Genomic DNA, 15,690 nt, shown 5'->3' with positions numbered 1-15,690 from the left:
ACTCCGCAGAACTCTATGATCGAACAAAGTCCGCCGTCGCTCGAAGTTACCCGTCTACAAAACGCCTTTGCAGAGTGCGGAACTGTAGACAAGAAGACAGTACAAGAAGATATAGTGAACAACGAGTTAGGTGGGTCGATCAAGTGGAGGATGATTAGAAGACCCTTCGCAGAGTGCGGAAATGGGGACGCACAGCCATAGACCGAGTAGTAGAATTGAAACGGCTATACTATGTACACAGGCCTTAGTCTGACCAGTACGGTAAGTAATGGTATTGCTTTTTTGTCAAAACCTAACAGTTGTGTATGTATACAAAAAAAGAAAAATCTATCAACGCATTTCTTTCTGTGAAACATCCCTATAATGTTATATATACAATGACATAAAAAATACATAAATCACGTATAATCAATTTTATTGCGCTTCTTCCCACGTTTCCAAGCAACTTTTTGAACCATGAGATTCTGCACAATTTATTTACTACATCATGGCTTGCACTATCTTATCAAAAAATGACCTTTGATCAAACCTATTATAATAAAATACTTTTGATTCATACTCTACTAACATTTTTCTTAAAATTCATATGAGTCGTATCTTTAGTGAAATCAAACTTCTTCCTTATTGAAAAATAAGTACTTTCTTTAACAAAATTAAATGAGACTCCAAGAATAGCTTGTACAAGTTGAACCTTTCTAAGCATTACGTCAGATGCAGCGAGCCTGCTCATTTCAGTACGATCAGTTTGCATATCTACGAATTACTCAACATTCAACCATGTTTGAGCTTTCAATGCTACAGATCATTTACCCCAGCTGCCTTTCCGGACGTCGAGTTGGCTGATGTAGACCTACGATGTTCCGGAGGATGCGTCATTGGACTTCTGATGCATGCCATGAATAGTCCACCGAAGATCACCAGCACTCCTATTGCCGTCAAGGGAATCAACTGTCCAAGTTTTACCATAGCAGCTACAAATGGGGCCAGCAAAAACCAAAACTGGAAGTGAAATGAAATTTTTTGAAGCATTGCTTTTGAAATAACAGGAGAAAACTACTTACCCGGCCCCATATCGTACACGAATAGACCAATCCGATCTTTTTGCTTGCACCAATCAGTTCAGCTGTGCACGTGAACAATACAGCCAAACAGCAAGAAATGCTGGCCTTGGAGACCATCGCCGTCAACATCAGAAGCGCGACTCGGTTGGTGCCTGTTACTAAAGATGGGTGTCACGAAATAAGTCAAAAACTTTACATCTATTCTATAACTACAAACCATCTGGTGGAATCCACCATGCAGTAAACGCCACTAAGCCTCCAACGACGTTAAACAAACCAGTCCAAAGCCATTTCTCCTTGGTGAACATGATCAAAAAGAGTCCTACGAAACATCCAAGCATTTCAGATGCACCTATTTAAAAAATAAGAGGTTCATTGCACACACTTTTTCAATAAAGCATTTCAAATTCACCTGCAACTACCGTATTGATCTGTATGTGGTCCCTTCCAAAAGCTGTAATGTTCACCAGAGCTGCATAATACACCGTATAGAACACGGCCCACGCCGTATGAACACAAACCAGATTCTTCGTGATGCCTTTCTCGCTCCAAATGGACCACCAAGGATCGGGATCTGGCTTTTCAACGGCCAACTCCGAGAACGCCTTCAACTGCTGGTCGAAGTCACTAGGAACGCTGTCCTCAGTGCCATTGCACTTGGCGGCATCCATTAGGTACACTTTGGCTTCCCGAATTCTTCCGTGTTTGAGCAACCATCTGGGAGAATCCGGAATCCACCTGTAACGATGAACTGGTTTTAATTTCTTTAAACATTTATTTTTATTTGGGTACTTGTATGCTGGAACATCAATTTATTGATTTAATCTGAAGAATATATAAGCGAAGTCGTGACCCAACCTTAAAAATCCTACAGCGAGGAAACCCTCACACAGTTTTGATTACCGTCCATCTTTTCTTTGGTCTGTCTTGTCCAATGTCCACGACTCTTGTAAGCTTCCCAGGAAAGCCGTTCTTGTCCGTGATTTTCCATAGCCCTATGTGGTCGATACTTAGGGCCCATATAGCCGAGGCGGTAAACGCACGGGTATTCAGCATGACCATGCTGAGGGTGACGGGTTCGATTCCCGCTCGGTCCAGGATCTTTTCGTAAAGGAAATTTCCTTGACTTCCTTGGGCATAGAGTATCTTCGTGCCTGCCACACGATATACGCATGCAAAATGGTCATTGGCAGAGAAGGTCTCAGTTAATAACTGTGGAAGTGCTCATAGAACACTAAGCTGAGAAGCAGGCTTTGTCCCAATGAGGACGTAACGCCAAGAAGAAGAAGATGTGGTCGATACTGTCGTATGCCGCTTAGATGTTGAAAAACTGCGATCAGGTCAACGTATTCCCGACCGTACGGTGAATACCTGGTCTGTCGTCGACTGGCCTTCGATGAAGCCGACAAACTTCGCACGAACTCATTTGTTTTAGATGACATATAACGGATCTTGGATAGCATTTAGTGAGCGGCATTCATGATGATTCTTCGGAAGTTCTTACATTCCAAATGGTAGCCTTTCTTGTGATTGATCTTGGTGGTTTCAGATTATCCTTCCCTATCACTTTTTCGGTAGCAGTTCGGTTCCCCAATTCCTGACTACCAACCGGCCACAAGAGAGTGGCCTACTTTTCTGCCTATCGAAATACTTCTAGCACCTTTCAATCACTTCACATCCGTCCGTCAAGAGGCTTGCGTGTTTTTTGAGAACGGCAGTAGTTCCATATGATCGCTCTCCACTCCTTACAGGCGGCGTTTTTTTCCTAAAGAGGTCTGTTGTTTAAAACGTTCCACGTTATACCGATTCCAATACTGCAGCATTGCCGTTTACACTGCGTTCTGCTCCTTCAAAACCACTTTGCACTTCTCGTCGAACCAACCGTTCTACGTACCCGACGGTGTCCTCATCAAACCAAGTCATGAGTGTCTACAGCTATACCTAGAATTCGTCTCCATTCTACTCGGTCCATGGCTTGCGTCTCCAGCTCCGCACTCTGCGAAGGGTCCTCCACTTGATCGACCTACCTTGCTATCCGACATCCTGATGACGTGTCCCGCCCACCGTAACCTTCAGATTTTCACGGTTGTTGGATCGTAGAGTTCTGCGGAGTCCAAAGTAAGAACGATTTCCTGCCACAATGCGCCTCTGAATTTCTCTACTGGTGTCGTTGTCAGCGGCCACCAGTCAGTCATCAGCCCAAGTACTCGAATTCTTCAACCACCTCGATTTCATCACCGTCGAAAGAATTTCGGGGTAGCGGGCGCCGTAATTCCTCCCTAGAGCCCTTTGCCATGATGTACTTTGTCTTCGACACATTTATGACTAATCCGATTCGCCTACTATCATTCTTACCGCCTTCGTCTCAAATTTGCGAGCTATAATATTAATATCATCAGCTAAATCGTTCCACTCGTGTTTATCCCCGCTCTCCTTATTACACCTTCTAAGAGCCAATTTCTTCACCCTGGCTTAGGCGTTAAGCCAGGTTTAACTATATGGGTAAGCCTTGCTTACGAGTTAAGCCGAGGTGAAGAAATCGGCCCTAAGACGATGTTAAACAGCAAGCACGAAAGACCATCACCTTGCCGTAACCCTCTGCGAGATTCGAAGGGACCCGAGAGTGTCCCTGATATTGAAATTTCGCACATCACTCGACCCATCGTCGACTTGATCAATCGTAATAGTTTATCCGGGTATCCGTATTCATGCATAATCTGCCATAGCTGTTCTCGATCGATTGTATCATACGCCAATTTGAAATCGATGAACAAGTGATGTGTGGGCACGTTATAATCGCGGCATTTCTGCAACACCATTTCGCCATCCGCCAGAAAATCTGGTCCGTTGTAGCGCGTTCATCCATAAATCCTGCCTGATATTGCCCCACGAACTCTCTTGCAATCGGTGATAGACGGCGGCATAAAATTTTAGAGGAACAATCCAACTTGTCGCCCTTTTTGTAGATAGGAAACACGATACATTCCATCCATTCCTCCGGTAGTACTTCCTTCTCCCAAATCTTGGTAATGACCCAGTGTAGTGCTCTAACCAGTGCTGCTCCACCGCATTTTAGAAGCTCGCTTATTAGTTGATCTGCTCCAAAGGCTTTGATGTTTTTCAACCGGCCAACCTCCTCCTCAATCTCTTGGAGGTCAGGGGCCGAAAGTCTTTTTTCCTGCGCATATAAGTGCTCCTAGATCTGTGACCATGCCACCATGTCTTGCAACGCTGTCTAAATAAGAGAATACTATTTGGGAAGCGATTGTTCAACTTGCCTGTGCAATATAATGAGCAAAAACGTTGGCAAAGAAATTGCCAAATACAGCTGGGACCAGCTGCCCCAAAAACTGGCCACTCCGGGAAGCAGCATCACACCAATGGACCAAAACTGTTCGAACATGCATATGGTGACGGTTTTGAACTTTCCCCCTGTGATGTCGTTCACTGCAAAGGAATCGCACGTAGATATTTATCGGACATCTTATACCTACATTCCAATCATACTCACGGATAACACTTCCGGCAGTATACATGAATCCGCAGCAGATGGCACTTAGGCACCGGAAGAGTGCATGCATCTCGTATGCGTAGATATAGCCGGTGATACATCCGCACAGGATTTGCGTGTACATTCCTAAAGTTTCGTTGCAAGTGTCATCATATAGTAAATATTACATATAGCAATAGAATTCATGGTGAACCTACCTAACAGCATGGCATTCCTTGGGCTAACTGTTTTCATCAGCTGGGTTGTAATTATTCCCCCAAGAAGAACGCCAAACAAATGGAAGGATTGCGTCGTGGCTATTAGTAGATATCTGAAATGTTGTAGTTTTGTACTTTTATTTCAAATTTGAATAAATAATTAGACATTTCATGCGTCCCACCTTGAGCACACCAAGTCGAACTGCGTAACGATTGAAGTGTACCATGCATGATGTTCAAATGATTCACAAGGATGGATCATGCTTCTGTTACCGAGCTCCTGCCATGGTTTGTAGGATGGATCGTGGTAGTGCTGGAACAACGAAAATAGTTACATATACCATTAGCTGTGTAAGTATTTACACGAACTAGATTCTTTGATTCAAGAGGATTCAACTTATAAAAAAAAATTGCGGAAAATTCGCAACGATGTCTCTTGGGGATTCCGACCGCATTGTTTTTTTAATCTCTAAATGTGGAAATATGGTTAAATCTTAAATCTTTTCGGTATGAGCAAGATATGCCATTATTGGAAAACTTTCAAACTTCAAATGTGAATTTTAGAATATATTTTGGGATCAGAATAGGTAGATTTGACTTTGGACTGCAAAATAGTGAAGCGATAAAGAGAGTTCTCACAAGTTCCTACCCCATGCTTCCACGGGATAATCGATGACAAAGATCGCCAGCTAGCAGTTGTGGACTTAGCTATTTAGTAGTGTGGCCTGGACACTATTGTCCTTTTGGCTTCAGCACTAAGGAGATGTGGCTCAAGCAGCGTCTGTTCTGGGATCTAGTTCCAGTTGCTGAGCATGAAATGCTGTATCGCGTAAGCTAACCTAAGGTGGGCGTAAGTAGGAACCTAGGATTATTTTCTTAGCGAACCATATACACACATAAGTGTCGACTTACCACCTTTGACACCGGGAGGTGACCGAGCACCGGGGCCTAGTCGTAGCGGGGGACCATCTGTAGGCTCTGCTGGACCTCTGCAGAAAAAACGCACATTCAGAAACAACTTTGTACAAGCGACATGGCACCACTTCCAAAGTGTCACAGCCCAGCTAGAAGTGCCTCGGGCCCATCAGGAATAACGCCAATAAATTCCTGATTATGGTACGCTGGTCATGCTTAGTTATTAAAAAAATGAGATGGTGCATGCTTAGAAAACTATGCACCTGTGAGCTGGTAGCGAAGGCATTCTGTCGTCTTAGTAACTAAACCGTGGCGTGGCCGTAAAGTACGTTCATGACCTGTACCCAGCTGGGTGGAAGTAGGTTCATATGAACACTCCTAAGTAGCGCTACTCCGGCTCTGAGCTCCACCCTCTGCCTACATAGTTAACCATCAGGATCACTGGCGACTACTTTATTGGCAGTGAGAGATAGTGGCTCTGGATCCCCCCAACAGAAATGACTACTGAATCCATAAACCATGTGAAGGGGAGTGGAGAGGCAGTAGGACCGCGTTGAACCTGCTCGCGCAAGGAGGACTGGCGAGTTCGCCATTACGAGGGGCTGGTGTATCCACCGGCGAACAGGTGGCAAGAGGTTCAACAGGAGGAGCACGAGGCGGCACAGTACCGGACGAGGAAGCGCAGATGACCGGCGCGGACCTCACTGAACCGCAACAGGAGTAGACTACCAAAGATGTTGGTAGTTGCCGAACTGCTGGACGAGCTGATCGGCTACACGAGTGGGCGGAATAACATCAGCAAGGACCTGAAACAGGGCCTGCTGAAGCTCCGCGAACCGCTGGCTCTGGCCAAGACGGAGTATGATCGCCTGATCGAAGAGCGGAGTGCGGCTGATGCGAGCAAAGAGGAGCGAACAGCTTCCTCTTGGCTGGCAATGCGAAGATCCATCACGAAGCCATGCAGCTTGCCGGAGCCGTAGCGAAGAGGTAAAATCGCCCTACGGCTCGAGATGCATGGTCGAAACCTGCCAAAGAAGCGTCCGGCAGAGACGGGCAAAAAGCCAATGAAGAGGAATAAAGGGACGGCCAGCGCGAGTAACCAGCAGTGTTGGTAAAATCACACTCAGAGTAGACTCATGACCCGCTCCTGCGTGAGCAAACTTGCGCGCGATTCTGAATCATTTTCTCACGCGCGAGATTTTCATGCAAAATCTCGCTCTCACGAGTCAAGCGTCGAAATCTTGTTCGCTTGTAAAACGAATCCAAATCAATTTGAACGGCATTTAATGTTATTGTACGCTAGATTTGGTTTTGTTCTATCGTATAATCCTAAAAACTTTGATGTAAATAATAAGAACATCAGGAAATAAAGCAATGAGTGAAATCGCGAGTCAACTCATGCATGATTTTTTCGGCGGTGAGTTTGGCGAGTCAACCAACTGTCTGGTTACACTGCCAACTTGTTTACGAAACGCGATAGGGGCAGGGAAACCAAGCCCCAATAGGCCAACCCTAAGAAGAATGGTGTTACATCAACCATTGTGCATCACAGCTCAATTGTGACAGGATATTTCACTAGCACCATATTAAATATGGGTCATACCACAATTTTCCTAAATAATGGACACAGTGGTTAAAAGGCTCTACAGATAAGGGAAAAAAGAAGAACGGTGGCCGAGCGGATCAAGGGAAGGAACTTGGATTACGGTTGGAAAGAAGAAGAAGTTGAGAAAAATGAACCAGCCCTCAAACGCGAACGGAGCGTCGTGCTGGTCTTCAAAACTGAAGCGGATACATACGCCGAGGTGCTGAGTGCCATGCGAGGCGAAAATCGTCTCTTACCGCTGGCAGTGTTGCATTTGAACGCGATCAATTTGCGTTCATGTTCAAATTCGGCACGCTGCGATCGAAACGATTTGAACATTGTTCAGTTCAAAATTTGGAACGCGTGCGAGCTCGAAATTGAACGCACATTGAACAATGAGCAAGAACTGCACCAGTATAATGCCAACATGGTAACATGGTACCCTGGTACCTGCTTAACTGAAATGGTCATATTTCTGCCATTTTTTTCGCCAATTTTTGCAATCTTGGGACTTATTGGATTCAGAATCTGACCTTCTATTGTGAGGGGGGACCGGTCCGGTTATCTGGTGGATTGCGGATAATCCCTATTTCGGTGCAGAATCTTAATGCCCGATGCCATAATGTCCTAGGTCGTGCACATTTTTCCGTGCAACAACGAGTGTATACTAATGCGCCACAAAATCCTAGGAGGGAAGGTATATAGGATATGATGACGCATCCAAGCATCCAAGGACCGAGGCGTTGTCACCCCGGACGTTTCGATCCGCTCCCTTCCCAACCCCACAATGCAATGTATGTACGTGTTACTAATATGGCATTATGTGGTACAGTAAAGGTCCATGTTCCATGAAGTCTGATTTCTACAGAACTCTGGACGACTGGGCCGATTCATTACTTTACATATCGATAGAATAGTGCATTAGAACATTAAGCCGAATGGGGATCTGAACGGCCGTTCTTGAGCAGTGAAAAGCTCTGACACGCAAGTTCAATGTTTACTGCGTTCACGTTCAAAAAATTGAACGCGTTCAGTTCATTTTTGGCTCGCGTTCAGTTCAAATGCAACACTGACCGCTGGGCACGGTTGTGAAAAGCATTATACGCACCAGGGGAGATGATGCAAGTGCTGAAGAAGGAGGCGGCCAAGAAAGGTACCTCCTACAAGGCACTAGCTCAGGATGTATTGAGCGAAGACCTGCAGGTGAGAGCCCTAAGGGTCGAGGCGACTCTCTAGTGTAAAAACCTGGACGAAATCACCGACGCAGAGCAGCTCGCAGCCGCACTTTAGCAGCAGTGCGAGGTAGATGCATCAAGTGCATCAATACGCCTGCGAAAGGGTCCGGCAGGCACGTAGATCGTCATGATGAAGCTCCCCGTAGGGGAGGTGAACAAGGCGACTGCAGTCGGCAAGGTCAAAGTAGGCTGGTAGGCCGGGGCCCGTAGCGTTGTGGCTACACGTTCACTTCATAAGTGGATGGTCATGGGTTCGATCCCAGCCACGGCACTTGCAATTTTTCGTCAGTTGCTCTTCTCCCCGAGAGCAGCTGACACCTGACCCTCTTCTGAGCATATGCTCTAACGGACCCGGAAACTTGGATATCGGCTAACGGCAACTCATAATGGACCCCCAATCGGACTGGAGAAGGAACAAGAGCCACGCTTCAACAACCTCGTGCTCATCATTCTACCCATGAACAGGGTAGAAAAAGTGACAGCAGCGCAACGGCAACCAGTTCGATATAGTACAATTAGAATAGAATACATTTAGGCGCTGTACAAAAGTGAAAGTGCAGCGTCCAATTGAAATCGCTCACGCAGTGCCCTAGAGGACAAAAGAGTACGCTGGTCAGTGTGCCCGTTCAGCATGTATACGCCACCAGAGGCGTGTTTCAAGTGCTTCGATCAAGGACACAAGTCACACATCGCCCTACACCGACAGCGCCCTACTAGCAGACTCCTACCGCATCCTCCCCGATAACGGAAACTGAGTAGCGGATAAGGCCAAGATAGCGACGACCCGTACAACCGGTCGTTTCCCGATCCAGAAAATAATTTCCACGTCGCACGAGGGCTTCGTCATCGAGGATGGCTGGTCTCACGCTTCGATAGGCTGGCATTTGACGAACGATTGCTTATGGAGAGTAACACCAACGATCTGTCCAGCGAGTATCTAGTCGGAACTCTAAGCCGTGCGTGTGACGCCGCAATGAATGAATGAGGTCGAGACAGCTGGCGGTCACACCCCACAAGACGGAGATGGTCGTGGTAAACAACTGCAAGTCTGAACAACATTCAGTAGTCACCACTGGCGGGTGCACGATCAACTCCAAGCACTCACTCAAGCAACTCGGAGTCATGATCGATAACAAGCTGAACTTCGGCAGCCACGTGGAATATGCTCGCAAAAGGGCAAGCATGGAGATTATGGCACTATCGAAGAAAATGTCAAATAGCTCGGCGATAGTCTCGAGTAAGCGTAGACTTCTCGCGACAGTAGCGGTCTCCATCAGCGCATACCGTACGGTGTCAAAGGACATGGTATGTGTGCTAGCGGATATGATGTCCATAGCACTTGTGGTGGCGGAAGACGAATAGTGCTTCGAGAGACGCGGTACAAGAGGCGCGAGACGGATTGCCAGAACATCGTCGATGTTGAAATGACAGAGATTGGGATTCCTCTAGCAAGGGTAGATGGACACACAGGCCCCATAGCGAGGTGAACTTTCACTTGATACAATTTCTGTCAGGCCATGGGTGCTTTAGGTGGTATCTACACAAATTCAGACACACAGGTTCTCCCGCATTTCCAGAGTGCGCAGAGAAAATGGCGGGCGGACCAACAGCAAGTTGAGTTAGCCCCTCTATCCTCATCCAGGAATTTGAGTAAACGGGTAGTCTAAAGTAAGCCAGGGCCCAAGCTTCCAGGGGAAAGAGGACAACTTAAGGTGGTAAGTAGTGGAACGCTAACCAATAGAGAATACTCATGTACAGTCCCCACCTTTTCGGAGTTATCTCTAACGGGCGTAACGCGAAGGTAAGGAAGAGAGAGAATTAGTGTTAACTGGGCCGAAATCCACATAACCCGAGGAACCACCTCTTGGCAGATTTTTTTCATTCTACATATACAAAAAAAGAGGCTCAGCAGTGAAGTTATTTGGTTGCACAGGAGCCACCGTTGTGTAATTCTAACTCAAATGCTAGAATTACTTGAAAACAAGTCGTATGCAACCAAAAACATGCTCTGCCGTGACTCTTTTGTGACATGTGTGTTACTTGGGATATCGGTTTCTAATGGCAACGGATATCGCACTATCTTACCTTTCCTTCCTTGATAATCGTACGGACGTGCCCGGTGAAGATAATCACTTCATAAAGCTTAGGACTTACAAAGGTGCATGCACATTAAGGAAGGTCACCAGTCAACCCCGCGCCCCATTTGTTGGTTCGTTGAGCAATTTTGATTGGTCAAGTCAATCACGAAATAGCAATTACTAATTGTACGATCATTGAGAGAAAAAATATGGCTACAATCCAGTTTTTTTTATATCAGAAGTTGCATTGAACCACCTAACCTCACCTACTAATGAAATGAAGAATATCAAAACGGTTCTTCCTACAAGGTACCTACCATGCTGAGCTGAGCGTTGAGAATATTTGTTGGCAATCAACGTAAGGGGGATACTGTTTGCAACAATCTCTTCTATTCACAGAATGCCAAAAATGTTTTCTCACCTGTAGACTATTATTAAAAACGTTACAGTAGTCGAAGGCGAATCCTCCATCACTTATTATTCCTTTCACCGGATGAGATGCCATAATCCATTTTGTTCTGTTGAAGTCATCACTGATTGATATCGGTGGCTTACAGTAGTATTCACCTGCAACGGCAGATCAGGTGAAGTTTGTTCACTTTTTTGAATTCCAGGAGGATACACCAATTCAAATTATCTCACCTGGCCTTGGAGCTGGAGCCGTGAAAATTATGCAAGCCATGAACCAAGACGATGGAATTTTGACCAAGTGTATCAGCATAACCGCTCTGAGTTGCCAGGTTCCAAAATCTTTGATGATCGGTGACAGGAAATCCGCCATTCTTGTTTAGTTATTTCTAGGTAGCGTGCAACGTTCATATAGGTGAAAATCTTTTCGTACACTTCAAATTTAGTTTCCGTCTGATGGATGGGCTTCGCTATTATGAAACAGATTGCACAATGTCGTACTTTTCATCAAACAATTATAAGATAGGTTCACACTGTAAGGCACAAAAGTTATCTGAGGCGAACCAGTATGAGAGAGATCCTATCCGTATAAACTAAGAGCGCGAAATAGAACACCAAGAACAATTCCACGCGGACACTCAGACGTCCTACTAGCTCTGTTCTTCACCCACATAGCACACTTCGGCACTTCGATTTAGCAAAAGACGCGGCAATTACTAAACTACTGTGAGGCATGCAATACAATTAAGTATCGGTCCCGCATGTGAGCTTCGGTTAGACGACAGCGTTTGGTTGATACTGTGGAAAGTACCCCCTTTGAAGTGATGGATTCGAAACGAGAACGAAATCAAATGCCTAATCGAACTATGTAGTAACAGTTCTGTCTACTGTGGGACCGACTGATGTAACATTGAACTTGTCCCACATTTTAAATAAAGCTTCCTCCTCACAGCTGAGGGAAAGCTCAACTGGCAGGGAAGAGAAAACCCAAGTGCCAATACGAATGGTTAAACGACACACGCGTCACGGCGTGTGTATGGGAAAGGTTTATAACAAAAAAATAGGCATCGTCAAATTTTTCGCTATTCAAAAATAGAGGCTTTCAGCTTTCATTTGCAGGGTCCCTCAAAAAAATCCACCGAGGGATCCCGAACAACTTTTTCAGAATACTGTGTTTCCCCATACAAAATGCACGGTTCCAAATTAATCCCTATTTCTACTTAACAAACATACCCAATTTTTGTATGAAAAAGTTCCCCCGATGGAATATTTCGATGTTGGGCTTGAATGAAAGCTAGAAGCGTCAACTTTCACGTAACGTTAAAATTAGCGATGCCTATTTTTTTGTAATAAATTTCTTCTACCAGACACACCGTGGCGTATTTATAGAAGTATGTAGATACCTACTAGCAGACCGATCGTGAACGAGCAGACTGTGAATCCTAATAAATAGCAACCATCACCGGTCAATGGGGCTGATTTGAGATACAGCATGTTGATATACGAGTCCCGCATATCAGTCCTTTTCGAATTTTTCATCACTTAGTCGCGCGACGAGTGTTTATTTTATTGTACTCTGGGGTGGCCCTGGCCCATACCGTTCGAATAGGGAGGAGGCTGGGGGTCGCGAAAGTTTGTGTTTGTTTATGGATAGAGGAACGCGTAGAGATGTATGAAGTGTCCACGGGGAAATTATTGATTTTACTTGCACGACGTTTTCCTACTACTCCGTTAACGTTGATGGATTCAATTGTGCCAACCATACAAATACCGTAAAAAGAGGTATATTGAGAAGGTTTAACATATGTGTGCTTAGTACATTATCGCCAATTTTAGATCTATTTTTCAATGATTCAATATGCGAATGATAAATCGTTATGACACAAAGAAACATTCAATGAGCACCATACAACGGTAATAGAATTTGCTCTCAACGAAACGGCAAGATCTAACTGAAATGCTACTGTTCGCAACAATAAGCACAGATTTTAATTGATTGATTGAAAATAAGTTAAGTGTCTGCCAGCATACCGAGCCGCTACTCCAAGATTGAAACAACTTAGACTGGCTTAAAATCAATACATATTATATTCTCTAAAGGGAATATTTTACTTACTTACTTACTTACTTACTTACTTACTTACTTACTTACTTACTTGCTTACTTACTTACTTACTTACTTACTTACTTACTTACTTACTTACTTACTTACTTACTTACTTACTTACTTACTTACTTACTTACTTACTTACTTACTTACTAACTTACTTACTTACTTACTTACTTACTTACTTACTTACTTACTTACTTACTTACTTACTTACTTACTTACTTACTTACTTACTTACTTACTTACTTATTACTTACTTACTTGCTTACTTACTTACTTACTTACTTACTTACTTACTTACTTACTTACTTACTTACTTACTTACTTACTTACTTACTTACTTACTTACTTACTTACTTACTTACTTACTTACTTACTTACTTACTTACTTACTTACTTACTTACTTACTTACTTACTTACTTACTTACTTACTTACTTACTTACTTACTTACTTACTTACTTACTTACTTACTTACTTACTTACTTACTTACTTACTTACTTACTTACTTACTTACCCTTACTCTTAAGCCTGCCTTTGTTGCGATATCGTGCTGGTATTGCTGATATCGATTCGCTCCCGAATTTGTATCGCTTTCGGCTTTTTACGTTTGTAAAATTTTGTGAACATTTTGTCAGTTTATTTTGTTTGTTATAGGGTACCTGTAGGGTGGAGTGGGGCAAGATGGGTCGCGGGGCAAGATGGGTTAGTGCCATTTTCGGACGCATTACTCATGTTTTGATTATGTTAATAATTTTGTTAGATGACCAGCATGAATATACAAAAGTTTTGGGCATTGATTGAAAAATTATTCACTCTCATTGGAAATAAAAAATAAAATAGTTTTAGCCATTTTTCTTATGCGATACATTCCATATAATCTCTATATAAACGGCCGCGGGGCAAGATGGGTCACCTTCAATTTTGAACGTATTTTTGGAGCATTCAAAAGATAATTATTTTTTATTACAAGAGTTTCTCATAAATGACTTCAGACGAACTTGGTGGTCTAGTGGCTACCGCTTCATATGCAGATGGTTCTGGGTTCAAGCCCTGGCTCGTCCCTTTCCTCCTACTTTGTATCTTTCTATCTACTTTCCTTCCAACTTTCATCACAGCACAGTGTCAATCTATCATATAACGCCTACAAGTTATGCAACCAAGCGAACTGTGCCGCTTCACAGTAATCTTCACACAATCTATCGCTTTACGCCTGGCATCCTTGCACCAATGCATGATCCATGTGCCAAAAATAAACATTTCCCACCAACACACCAACATCCGCAGGACCTTGTGCAGGCGCAGAGGATTCAACGGCCTGATGTGGGCAAGCGATTGCAATCATTTCCCTCCCCTTCCCCATTGACCTGCAACCTGACGCAGCAGGCACCATTGTCGCCTAAAAATACAAGACCACCAACGCTCACACACTGAAGATGCCTGTTAGTCCCAAGCAGCTATCTCATTGGTTCCTTGTGTGAGTGTAGCAGATCTGGCGATACTGGAGTAGCAACTGCGGGCGGTCAATCAAGCTCAAGCTCAAGAGTTTCTCATAAATGACTTCAATCAAGCGAAATGAACGCTTAAAAATGTAACATAAAATTATGATATTTTTTTAGTGAAAACATCGATTTTCAAGTCGCCTTAGGGCCACTTAAATCGTAAAATTATTTATATTCCAAATAAATTTATGAAATGTTTACTAGTAGCTCTTGTTTACTCAGTATTGATATGGAGCATATATGAATGTGGAACAAATCTTATATTTTGACGTTTTTCGTTGAGAAAATGTGAATTACTTAAAAGGTGACCCATCTTGCCCCGCACTTTTTTCACGGCGCAAAATCGATCACTTTTTAAAACTGCTTGTTTAACATCATATTTTGTATTTAATGAACTTTTTATCGACTTTTGGCATAGCTAACTAGTGTATTAAAGAGTAGCGGACGAATACAAACCAATACGATTTGTATTCACAAAGTTACGGTGATCCATCCTTAGGTGACCCATCTTGCCCCACCGCAATTTCCCGAATAGAGGACACGGCGTGTGTATGGGAAAAGTTTATAACAAAAAAATAGGCATCGTCAATTTTTTCGCTATTCAAAAATAGAGGCTTTCAGCTTTCATTTGCAGGGTCCCTCAAAAAAATCCACCGAGGGATCCCGAATAACTTTTTCAGAATACTGTTTTTCCTCATACAAAATGCACGGTTCCAAATTAATCCCTATTTCTACTTAACAAACACCCCCAATTTTTGTATGAAAAAGTTCCCCCGATGGAATATTTCGATGTTGGGCTTGAATGAAAGCTGGTAGCGTCAACTATCACGTAGCGTAAAAATTAGCGATGCCCATTTTTTTGTAATAAATTTGTTCTACCAGACACACCGTGAGGAGAACGTGCCTCTAGAGCCGACCTACTGATACCTGATACCTGCCCCACCCCACCCAAACGAAACCAGAACTACTTTCAGTATATTTTACAGCTTGTGCCAATGCATGGCACCCCCGGATAAGGAAGGAAGAACCGGTGGAGTTATTATTTCATAGATTATTTTATAACAGAATGTGTTTAAAATAAGCCGGTT

General features: G+C 43.8%; 1 protein-coding gene across 3 annotated transcripts; it reads right to left on the bottom strand.

The window, feature by feature from the left end:
* Nucleotides 1-398: 398 nt before the first annotated feature.
* LOC109428178 (organic cation transporter protein) lies at nucleotides 399-11,972 on the bottom strand. 3 transcript variants are annotated; one of them, XM_019703866.3, is made up of 10 exons: nucleotides 11,225-11,972; nucleotides 11,004-11,149; nucleotides 4,952-5,082; nucleotides 4,770-4,882; nucleotides 4,573-4,698; nucleotides 4,340-4,508; nucleotides 1,474-1,799; nucleotides 1,279-1,413; nucleotides 1,062-1,213; nucleotides 399-999 (listed from the first exon to the last, which is right to left on the bottom strand). In XM_019703866.3, the coding sequence occupies exons 1-10, from the start codon at nucleotides 11,361-11,363 to the stop codon at nucleotides 796-798; spliced, it is 1,641 nt and encodes a 546-aa protein (XP_019559411.3). In that variant the 5' UTR covers nucleotides 11,364-11,972; the 3' UTR covers nucleotides 399-795. The 3 variants fall into 3 exon arrangements, with proteins under 3 accessions (XP_019559411.3, XP_029715576.2, XP_062704772.1); XM_029859716.2 differs by having other exon boundaries at nucleotides 1,062-1,219; nucleotides 11,225-11,971; XM_062848788.1 differs by lacking the exon at nucleotides 11,225-11,972 and having other exon boundaries at nucleotides 1,062-1,219; nucleotides 10,900-11,036.
* Between the last annotated feature and the right edge of the window lie 3,718 nt (nucleotides 11,973-15,690).

This window comes from Aedes albopictus, chromosome 2, assembly GCF_035046485.1.
Source record: "Aedes albopictus strain Foshan chromosome 2, AalbF5, whole genome shotgun sequence".
In the NCBI taxonomy this organism is placed as follows: domain Eukaryota; kingdom Metazoa; phylum Arthropoda; class Insecta; order Diptera; family Culicidae; genus Aedes; species Aedes albopictus.
The sequence above is the reverse complement of the archived record's forward strand: the minus strand, read 5'-3'. Positions and strand labels throughout refer to the sequence as shown.

Excerpts from the sequence above, each read along its gene's own strand:
- LOC109428178 (XM_029859716.2), bottom strand. The coding sequence starts at position 11,363 with ATGGCGGATTTCCTGTCACCGATCATCAAAGATTTTGGAACCTGGCAA. Across the intron at positions 4,883-4,951 it reads TTCGACTTGGTGTGCTCAAG|ATATCTACTAATAGCCACGA; the intron begins GTGGGACGCATG and ends ACAACATTTCAG. Across the intron at positions 4,699-4,769 it reads AAGGAATGCCATGCTGTTAG|GAATGTACACGCAAATCCTG; the intron begins GTAGGTTCACCA and ends ACGAAACTTTAG.